We start from the raw sequence: 12,307 nt of genomic DNA, 5'->3' as shown, positions 1-12,307 counted from the left end.
ATTTAAAAAATATTTTAAACACAATGAAATGTCTTATAATCAATAAAAAATTTTATTTTTTAAATCAAAACCTCAAACTAATTTAACTGTAAGTGCTAAGTTGAATACATAAGTTCAAATTCAAAAAATTTTAAATCCTAGAATACTTTTAAATTTATTTAAAACCATTTCATATTTTAAATGTCAACCTAAATGTACAGAATATCATTATAACAATAAAATATCATTTTAACTAATAATAGTATGAGAGAGTGAAACAATCTATAAAAAATAATAGTTAACAATCACTGAATAACAGTTTACAAAAATATTTTATAATATTGAGTAAGTAAGTATAATATAATAATTGAGTAAAGATTCAAAATCAATAACAAAATATTTGCTGTTATTTCATTTAAATGACATAATGCCAATGGTTCGATATGTAGGCATAGCTTTTAATAGATTATATAATAAAATAAAATAAATGCAAGCTAAAAATTTATAGGTTTTGAATATTGATAAATATACTTTATTATATGTAAAGTTAAAACATTGTGTTATCATGTTTAATAAATAAAGCAAATTTATAAGTATAACAAACATTGTGAAGCCCAATATGTATATAGTATATCACCAAATAATTGCCTAAATAATCAGGCTATAACTCCACTAATTTAATAATTAATATTAAGTAATTTGCTACTATAGGTAGACATTAGGTGCCATCTCTTAACTAAATTAATAATTAAAATTTTTAATAATTTATTAAATAATTTACCTCTATAAATGTCCACCTCTAGTAGCAAATTACTTAACATTAATTATTAAATTAGTGGAGTTATAGCTTGATTATTTAGGCAATCGTTTGGTGATGTTTCTAAAGCAAATTTAATTTATATACTTGTATATATATAAAAATATTAAGCAGAATTCATTATTATTGTTTTTCCACATTATGAAGATAACTGTTAAAAAAAATAGTTAATATATCCACTTAATTAAATTTAATTTTATACCTCACAAGCAATTACAGAATCAGCTCCACAATGAACAGCCATTAAAGATAGTAAACCAGTTCCAGTTCCAATATCTAATACTTTAGCAGATTTTCCATGTTTCTTCATTGTTTCAATAGCAATTCTTATAGCAGAGTAGTATTTTTGATTCTGTCACAAGAGCAGAGATAGTTTATTTTTATAATTAATACGACACTTCAAAATAATCGAGATAAGAATTTTTTTATACATACCCTTTCTTTATCATGTAACATATCTGCATAAGATGATCTGAAATTATAAAATTCAATATATTTTTTTAAAAATTATAAATTATTTCATATAGAATTAAATAATTTTAATTTAAATTTTTAATTACTATAACTTTTAATTAAAATTAAAAGTTATGAAATATCAAAATACACATGTAATTGAAGCTTTGATTTAGTACACGAACAATACTGTATAACAAACTATAACAATTCAAAGAATTTGGTAAAGCCATACAATACTTAATTTATATAATGCAAAGAAATCAAGATTATAAAATTTATCAAAAAAGTTATTTGCAATGCTTTTATATTTGATATTTTAAATTTAAATAATACTATAAGATAATATCTACACCGTATTTGTTTCATATAGAAAGTATACACTTTAGTGTCAATTTGCAATAATCTTTTCAGTTTTACAATGAAGTTTAATGTCAATATAATATAATTTTTAAAGTGTGCATTATCTCAACCAAACAAGCCTCTAATTTAATTTTATCCTGTGTATAGTTCTAAAATTCAAGTTTGAAATGATAATTTCTACATTTAAATCTTTTGTTATTAGACTTGCATAATTAAATATAAAATTAAATTTTAAATCAATATTTTCTATAATTTTATTCAACTCTTTTAATTAATCAATTATCTTAATAATTCAATATTTAATTAAATCAATATTTCATTTTGTATTATTTAAAACATTCACAAAAGCTAAAACTGATGCATAGTAGCCAAGAATGAAAAAATGTTGCATCTAAAATATATTTATATTTTAAAGCATAGTCACTATAAAAAAACTATATGTTTAAACTATTCTATTTCAATATAGTGTTTAATAGAAATGAATATATTTTTATTAGAGTACTATAATAGTAATTATTATTAATCCAACTAATCATACATTTAAAGTTTTTCATGATCATATTTCGCATCAATTTATCAAAGTACCGATGCTCTTTATTTCAAATACAATGAAAAATAAGTAATCAGGAAGCCAATCAGGAAACAATCGGAAAGAATAAGTTATTTAAATTTAAATTAAAAGAAAATTATAATAATCAGAAATTACTTTATGTTTTGTACTGTAATGGTTCTCAAACTGTGGTCCTAAAAATGAAGCAGTTTCAGGGGAATGCAAAGGGGTCACTTCAGGCAAAGCAGATGCAGCCATCCATTGAATGTACTGTACATTTGATGACTAAGATTTGCCATTTTCTGAATACATAATTGTTTGTCAAAAAATGTTTTGGTAACAGTAGCCTATATGTTAATTTAGTTCTTTTTAAAGGGTTCGCGAGCAATCTAAAAAATTGTAAAGAGACAGTCACACAAGAAATCCTAAAAAAGTTTGAGAACCACTATTTTAGAGTTTAAATAACAAATGGATTTTTGTATTTATAATGATTCATTAATTTCAAAATAAATTTATGACAAATCAAAAAAATGTATTCATATTGGAAAATTTCAAAATAATTTTATCTTTAATTCAACGATTTTTGTTAATCATATTTGAAATCATATATGGTATCAAAATACATTTGGTTTATTTTCTAAATTTAAATAATTTCCAAAAAAATGATAGTCATACAACACGATATTGTCAAACATATTTCCTAGAACATATTCAAACCAGTATCAAATCGTTTGCATAACTAAATATATAGAAATAAACCTTCTAAATATAATTAAATTGAAAAAAATTATTTTCTTTAACAGAAATCCTGCTTTTTCATCTCTCAATCTCCATAATATCACGTCAAATCTTTATTAAGAATCATCTCAATATTTTTTAATTTAAAATCTGATTCATCATATAGAAATGTTACAACTTTTTTTGAATTGTTTTTGAGCTGTGATTTACAACTTATGAAATCAAAATCTGAAAAAAAAAAAAAAAAATTAAATAATACTCCATGATGATTAATAATTCAGCTAATTTAGAAAAAGCAATCATAAAATTTTATTAACAGAATATAACGTTTGAAAATAAATAAAATATCCTATATATTAAAGTAGAATATGCAAGTAAATTCTCTTGTAAACTAGAAAATATAAATTATTTTTTACAATGCTGGTTATTTAAATTTACTTCAAGCAAATTGAGAACCACGTGACTTTTGAAGCTATATGATATCAAAGATACATTAAGCTAATAAATTACAAAAAAAGATTTATATCTGTTTAATCTTCGAGAATAATCAGAGAACATAGACAAAAGTAAACCTTGCAATTTCTTGAATATAATCATAGTTTTCCTCCTGCATCAACCACTCGTTACTTCCTGTCATAGGATTAAATTTTGAAGAAAATACGTTCATTCTTGTCATAGTCGTCCAACCGACCACGTTTGATAATTCAGACAATTTATTTTGCAATAATTTCGTTCTCAGTAATTTTTTACTAGTTGCAACGAGTACCATGTGTAGACACAAGTTAAAGCGCCCACTGGTGGTTCAAAATATATAATAAATTACTAATTTAAATTTTTATTAATTTTTTTTTATCGATATCGATAATAATATTACTTTTGAGTATAAAATAAAATCTTTTAAATATTATACTTTAATAGTAAATTTTATAAATGATGTAATTTTGAAGTTGTTGAAATTCGATCACCTTTAGTGTTTTCTTCCAAACCTGCTTTGTAAGATTTTTTTTTTCNTAATTAATTTTTAATTTAGAATTGGTAATTAAATTTAATGCAAGATAGCAGCATAACTGTCTACCTCTAGTGAAATTAATTAATTTCTAATATTTAATTATAGCCTTTACATAGCCCAAGAATTTGGCATATCGTTTGGCATGTTTATTATATAATGGGCTATGATTGTTAATGTTTATACGTAATGTGTGTGATCACACATTTGGAAAAATGTGTGATTACAAGCGACACTAAGATGCTAGCAGAATGAGTGCTAAACACAGACTGATGGAGCATGCACACAATCCAGGACTTCCCCTCTCCTGATCACTCATTACATGAAATGTTGCTCTTAAGTGAGTCATTTTTTCACATTTTGCTTTGCTCATTACGCAAGGTGCTTGTTAAGCGAGATTCCACTATATATGATTATATAATTTAAATTAATATATTGAAAATGAAGATCAAATGGAAGTATGGGTAATGTGTATATATTAACATCCCAAAGCCTGGTGTATTGGTACTAATCCAAATGCTCACCGTAATTAATCAGACTATTGTGCTATAATTAATAATTAAAAACTAAGTAATTTGGTACTAGAGTTAGACATTAGATGCCATCTTTTATCTAAATTAATAATTATAATAATTTATTAAATAATTTAGAACATTCTGGAAGAAAAGAACTAGCCCAGAGCGGGACTTGAACTTACAACTACAGCTTACCATGCAGTGCCTTGCCACTTATGCCCCAAGCAAGTCTTTGCTTCCAGATGTATTTAAATTTAGATGTAACTGATTACTTATGGTGCCAGCTGGGACTGACTCCTACATCCATAGCCTATGTACTCCATCATGGCACACAGCCGGCTATCACTTTACCCGACATGGTATATATGTATATGTTACTGTGAATGACCGATATCTGGCAAATGTCAACATTCTCCGGTGAATGTCAGCATTCACACACAGTCATTTCGTGTATGTACGAAATATTTGCTAAATATCATTATTTCTCACTTACACAGGCAAATGTCAACATTCAGCATGCACTGATGATGAATGTTGAATAAAAATATTTTTATTACGTTTTAAGACAAAAATGCAACTTTTTAATATGTCAAAATAGGAGAAAGCTTAACAGTACATGTAAATAAACTGTTAAACCTAAAACGACCAGTACATCCTAAATCATTAAAGAAAATAATACAATAATAAACTTACACATAATCTATGTGATTAACGTTATACAATCTTATTTATTGCAACAACATAGTGTATTTTTAAAAAATACACTGTGGCTACCAAGATAAATAAAAGGAGGAAAAAAATTTTTTACCACAACAACTATTTCCTAAATTAAGAAATATAACATTAATTCTAGCAAAAATCAAAATTTCAAAATAAAAATTTTTTACTAATTTAATATTATTTCTGAAAAAGTAAAAAAAAAAATATTTAATTCAACACCTAATAAATATACTTCCTATCTTATTTTCTAAGAATTGTATAATAAAACTGTGAGATCAGCCGGGGTTACGGAGTAAGTAGAACTCTTGTAACACTTAATCGGCACTATTCTGTGAGAATAGTTCTCCGAGTTTCGAATCGAGAGATCCGATCTTAAAAGTTCTTATAGGAGGGCTGTAATATTCAGCTTTATGAGGATTAAAGACTGTGTAGTCTCTATCCTAATTGTCAGGTCCCGACACCAGTTAATCAATCTTATTATACGCGGATTAACAAGCGTATNAAGAATTAAAAAAAAATCTAGAATAAACTCATAATAATGATACCGAAAGGAAAATTTAAGTCTAATTTTATTTATATTCTATATTTTATAGTAACATTTTTGTCAATGTACAAATAATAAAAACACAGATAAAATATTATAAGTTAGAAAAACGAATAAAAAAGAAAGTAAATTAATTTTCATACAGAAATCTTCAGATGAATTTTTATATGAAATTTGTTTTAATGATCTTATTCAAAAGTTTCGATAACATTTTAGCGCTCTTCAACTGGAATTCTCAAATTTACTCAAAGGTTTAATGGTCCTCAGACGAGACATTGAGGATTATTAAATGTTTCGGCATAAAGCATGCAAACTAAATCGAAAAAAAAATCTTCAGACTTTGCATTGAATTACTAAATCAGTTTAAAAGTAAACTCTCTCAAATAAGGAAAAACTACTTTTTTATTTTGCATTCTTAAGTTAAGAGGATAAAAAATTATCTGGGAAATAAACATCAACAAAAAATATTTGATTTTTTTTTTATTAATTAAAATCTATAAAATATTCGATAATCCTATTAAATGTAGAATGTTTATAGTATCCAAAACGTTAAATCATGTAGAATATTTTATGGATATAAAAAGTTTTCCTTTTAAATAGTTAGAAATCAAAGGTAATAAAAAGGAATAATTTTGGAAATAATAATTATTAAATAAAAATATTTGCACCAAACTTTTAATTTTTAGTAATCTGTATATTGTAGTAGCGTAACTAGAACTGATAATGGGGAGAAACGTGCAAATCTACATTCGTACAGCCACTAGTGCTGTACAGGAAAAGTAAACAAAATTTTAATATCGTATATACTCGTACACGTGTATAAGTGCGTTTGTCATATTCAAATATTTTTCCTGTACTTATTTGATTTTTTTCTTCATTTATTCATTTATTTACTAAGATAAGGGGGACCAGAGAGCCCTGGTCTACTGATACATTGATCCCTTATCATAATAACAACATACTATTGTTATATTCTTGGCTCGTAACTATATTCTTATAACTGAATTTTTCCTTTTTCTTTACAGTCAATTCTTTTCCTAATATTAATATTGAAAAGAAAAGGAAATAATTATTTTGAAAAGACCAAACTCATTTTAATGATAAAAAAAATTTTATATTCTTATGTATAGTAATAATTTATTTTATATAATCAAAGTATATCATTTACAATGTTTAATTTATTGTTTTTTCCGGGTTATGAATGAGAATTAGTTATTACTCATTTATTTTTATAGTCTAATTTTAGTTCAGAACGATAAAAATCTCATTTATTTTAAGAAATTAAATGATTAAATCAGGTATTACAATGATAAACAATATTTATTCTCACGATTATTTTCGCAGGATGGATGCACTTGACTGATTATATAACGACGAATTAGTAATAACATAACTGAATATATCATGCATTGCCTATATATATATACATATATATCATTTGAAATTACGATATCTTCTACTGTACTGTTTGCATTGTGTTAATTATTCACTTTTCACTTTTTCGTAATTTTTCATTTGAAAGTCAAAGTGTCTAAAGTACCTAATTATAATCAAGTATGTCAGTGATGGCGAATCTTTTCTCCGAGGTGGTTAAAATTCAATTCGAAACTTAGTAATTCCAAACAGAAAAGTAATCTACAACAGAAAAATAAAAATAAAGTAAAACAATTTGATTACAACGGAAACAAATATTTCATTTAATGGATAATCTGTTATTGTTTATGATAATTTTTCCAGGGTAGGCTTTGGAGAAATTTCATAAACATTAGGATCCTACTTACACACTACATATAAGTTACAAAGTTTTGAAATATTTCAAATGACTATTATTTTATAATATATAAACTAATATTTTCTAATCATTCAACGCGGGTACCTTGAAATCGTCTCGCGGGTCATTGATTCGCCATCTCAGATAGTGACTTGATCTAATTTTTTTTCGTAATTTTAAAGTAAAACATATTAAGGTTTTATTTGATGAGGTTTTATAATATCAAATTAAATTTTTAATGTTATGGAAGTATATTTCTAGAGTACTAAACATCCTTTTAAATTAAAACAATTGCTCCTATTATCTATTTAGTAATTTCATTGATTTTACATATCCTTCTGTTCAGATTTTATCTGGATTGTGACACCATTGGCTTTCCACAGAAACAATCAACTTTTATATATTATTATTCATGTAATTTTAATGGGAGAAAACTTAAAAAATCAACAGTATCAATTATTTTTCAATATCTCATTATTTTTTTAGACGAAAAGTCTAAGAGAAAATTTTCCTTATTGAAAGATAAGAAGAGAATAGTTGACATGTTAATTCGTTTTTTAAACTTTAAGAAAATATTCGTAAATTATGAATGTCAATAAGTATCTATTTTTAATATTTTGAAAGTTCAATTAAGTTCAAATACGTTTATTCATAAATGATATAAAGAATAAATATTATCAGATTTTAATGCAAATATTAGTGATGAAAATTGAATGAAGCTATTGAAAATAACCTTATTAATCATCATTTAGAATTAATGGCATTTTTATAAAATATTTCTGTATATTTTCATACCAGTTTTTTAAATTCTTTTAAAAGTCATTTGTAATTTTTAAAAGCATCGCTTTTACACACGACTAACCAACAACGACGATTAATAATTGGTTTAGACTCTAGACTGTAAGAAGTAGACTATTGTTTAAGTTTAAAAAAAAACTCATTAATTAAACCCTTCGACAAGTGCTATCTTCTAAATTCATCGTCAAATTATTTTAAATTTTATAAATAGATTCATTCTATAAATTTATTTCGGTTATTACTTTTAAGTTTCTTCGAGTCGATGTTTTACTGCGGACTTTGATCTTTTTAACTAACTTTTTCTCATCTAAACGTGATTATACTTGGTATCAAAATAGAGCAATCTATGTCCGATTCTGAAAAAGGTCATTAAGGAAGAGTTAAATTTATTTCTTGGTCGTGATAAAACTCACGTTATAAAATATATTTAAAAATTATAANTTGTAGTGCCACATCACTAGCGGACATTTGAAATTTGCCAACTAGAACGGTCGGTTAACCGACCGTTCTAGTTGGCAAATCAGTTGGCAAATCTAGTTGGTTAATCAGGGGTCGGATAATCAATGCTCTACTGTAATTTCAATTATGTCTGTCAGAAAAATGTTCAGCTTTGAGTATGAATCAAACATGTGTCTTTGATAATATAACAGGGGCTCTAATCATAATTATTTGTGAGATACATTTATAAAACATGTATGTACTGTACATACATATATTATCAATTAAATGAATATAAAACATGTCAGATTTAATTTTATTATGTTTTTGTTGTATATTGATAATACTAAAACATTTCAATTCTAATCATATTAATGATTTTTAGTAAATTTATAATTAAAAAAAATTATAATCAAACAATTTTAGCCTAATCATTATCACAGAAATTTATAATAATATATAATTTTAATCTTTATATCTAAGAAATTTTACTTAAGAACTTTGTCAGAAAATAAATTCAAAAAATTAAGTAAATGAATAGTCATTCTATACAACATATCTATTTTCAACATGATGTTAACAATATAATTATTGAGTTAATCAGTTGTGCTTACTCATTGAATAAAACAATAGATTAATTTAATTAATTAATAACACACAAAAGTAAATAAAACATTTTGTCAGTAAATTTCATATCTATATTTCCTATTAATACAAATTTATCTGTTAATAATTCAAGATTTATTAATTAAATAAAATATAATCTATTACTAAGATATAGACTATAATTAAAACAAGAAAATGTTTATATTATTATTATATTTTATTCATACATTGATGTTTTTTCTAACTAAATGCAATAGAGCATTGATTATCTAAAATAATCAGGGTGGGATAATTTTGGATAACCAATTTTTTTCACACAACTGGTCACACTTGGTAAGGAAACAATATGAAGATAAATACTTTAAAGTAAAAATATTAACTGTAATCTCATTACATAGTAAAAAATTTAATACATATGAAAACATAGAAATTCAATACATATAAATAAGAAATGAAAAACATTGAAACAATGAAAAAAAATGACAAAAATTTATTTAAAAAATGAGCACTAGAGTTTATCATTGCAATCTACAATGTACTGATGAAACTGAACTCAAAGTATTTAAAAAGTTTAGTAAAATTAATACTTAAGTACAATACTTGTTACACTCTGCTAAATCCATGGCTTGGCTGATTACCATAACAGTTGAAATATTGCTTCAGATTGAATTTTTAACCATATCAATGCTGTTTCTAATATATTATAATATAATATATTAGAAACAGCATTATATTATAAAGTTATATATTATAAAGTTGATTATAAGATATATTATAAAGTTGTAATCTTGCTTTTCTATTTGTACTTCAACACAAAATCTAATACTAGTGTTGATAATGAAATATCTTAACAGTGAGCCAACAGAAAATCAACAACTGTTATTATATTAAAAAAATTCATAATTTCTGGAACTAGTATGCTGTGAATCAATTTCATTTAATCAATTTTTCACATAATTAATTTTTGGATAATCAAAACTCTACTGTAATACAAAATTAATCTAATGTTTGTTTTTAAATATATGTCTAAATATGTTCATGTTAGCTAATTGTCAAATCAATTTCATGTTATATTTCTGCTTTAATTATAAAACTTAAAATTAATTTTTCAAAAATTAGCCAAATTTAAACAAATCTTGTAATTTCTAATCCAGTTAAAGTAGTTATTAAATTTAATTGCTTAAAATGAAAATAGCTTGATGTTATAATACTCAAACAACAAACAGTTTCATTTCTAAGTACATTAAATTGTAACTTATTAAAAAGAACTGTGTAACAGGAATAAATTGAATAATTAAAAAACAAATTGTTTTATTTATTTGAAAAACTGTTTGATATATCAGATTCATTAAACAATAATAAATTATTTTCTAATTTTAAAAATATTGTTTGATAACTTTTTTACTCTTTCAACCCTGAGGGCACTAGAAGGGCCTCTTTAATCACAGTTTGGTCAAGCCAACAATGGGGACAACGAAGTAATGATCAATGGACTGACATATCTAGGATAAACCATCCATGAAAAATTTGAGGTTCCTGACCCAGACATGGGCTCTCCAAAATGATGCCTTTGATGCCTCAGCCAGTTGACAATATGATAACTAGCAACAACTATATACAGTATAAAGTAAATTTAAAAGAATAAAAATGTATTTTAAAAATTTTTTATTGCTTTATTTTTGTCTCCTTGATTATCTAAATATATAAAATTACTTGTCCTAACTGACTGAGTCACTGATTCATCATCACCCAGAGCAAACTGCTGAACCTAAAGAGGTGAAATTTGGTACACAGTTAGGTTATGTCATAGAAACACACAAGAAGGGATTTTTCGAAATTCGCCCGCAGGGGGGAGAGGGAGAGAATTAAGGCTTAACCGGAAGAACAGCTTCTACTGTACTATTTTAGATGTGATTTTTGTTTTCAACTACGTTTAGTATTCATTGAGTACTTAGGTGTATTAAATTGATAACATTTCAGACATTGTTATAAATATTTTTATATATTTCAATTTTTTAACCAAATGTTCAAACCATTTTAAATTTCTTATTGCATATCGTTCGATTATAGAACGATTGTAAACATTCCAGAAAATTGATCAAATTGAAAATAGTTTGTTTGATTCTCAGCAATTCTCATCATTCTCAGCGGTAGGTGTTATATAACAATTACTATGGTTGTTGAAATACTGAATATAAATGGAGTTTGCTTGCAAAACCTCCATGGGCGAAGTTGCGGGTAACAGCTAGTGTATGCATATATACATATATAAAAATTTGGTAAACCTACTAAAAAGGTACAAAATTTAAACAACAATTGATTTAAAAAAACAGTTATCTAAAATATAACGGCTGCATAAACAAATAAGACATTTATTATTATTATGATTATTTGATAAACTTATAATTGTTCATTTTACTAAATCAGCAATATTTTTTGCTCTAATTAATTTTAATTTTAAAAATTATTATTAGAAAAAACAAAGCAAGTAGATCAATATAACTATAAATTTATGTGGTAATTTTATCTATGAAGTCTGATAAGGAAATTAAATGCTAATAGTCATTACAAAACTTTTCAATTTTAAAAACAATCCTCCTGACCTGATTCTTGAGAGAAATCTTATTTGATTTGAGAGCTACTGATTTAACAATGCTTTACTATAGTTGTAAAGAAAATAAAATACTAAAATTAAACATTTAAGTTGAAAATTGGATTAAGTAATTTAAAATATTTCAAATATATTTGTATAATTTTTAAAATAGTTTAAATAATTTTAATGTATGTAAATGTACTGTACTTAAAATTTAAAAACATGAATAATTTAAATTTTCAAACTGAAAATATTGTGCTGAACTATGTATAGTACATTATAAAACAGAGATTAAATGATCTCTGTTTTATAATGTACTATACATTATAAAACAGAGATTATAAAACAGAAATTTTAGATATAAACTTATATCTAAAATTTTTATATATAAAATTAATAATATTTAAAAAATATTT

General features: G+C 24.5%; 1 protein-coding gene across 1 annotated transcript in view; it reads right to left on the bottom strand.

Annotated features, from left to right (window-relative positions):
* Nucleotides 1-3,683, bottom strand: part of LOC111633420 (protein arginine N-methyltransferase 7-like) — a 32,243-nt gene extending 28,560 nt beyond the window's left edge. The window contains 4 exon segments of the mRNA XM_023377985.1: nt 373-421; nt 995-1,148; nt 1,232-1,268; nt 3,473-3,683. Of these exon segments, the coding sequence (XP_023233753.1) occupies nt 373-421; nt 995-1,148; nt 1,232-1,268; nt 3,473-3,669 (437 nt within the window). The 5' untranslated portion in view covers nt 3,670-3,683.
* Nucleotides 3,684-12,307: the final 8,624 nt, after the last annotated feature.

The sequence above is a fragment of the Centruroides sculpturatus genome, unplaced genomic scaffold (genome assembly GCF_000671375.1).
Source record: "Centruroides sculpturatus isolate CEXI.00-Female unplaced genomic scaffold, Cexi_2.0 scaffold110, whole genome shotgun sequence".
NCBI classification, from domain to species: domain Eukaryota; kingdom Metazoa; phylum Arthropoda; class Arachnida; order Scorpiones; family Buthidae; genus Centruroides; species Centruroides sculpturatus.
This window is presented reverse-complemented; position numbering and strand designations above follow the sequence as displayed.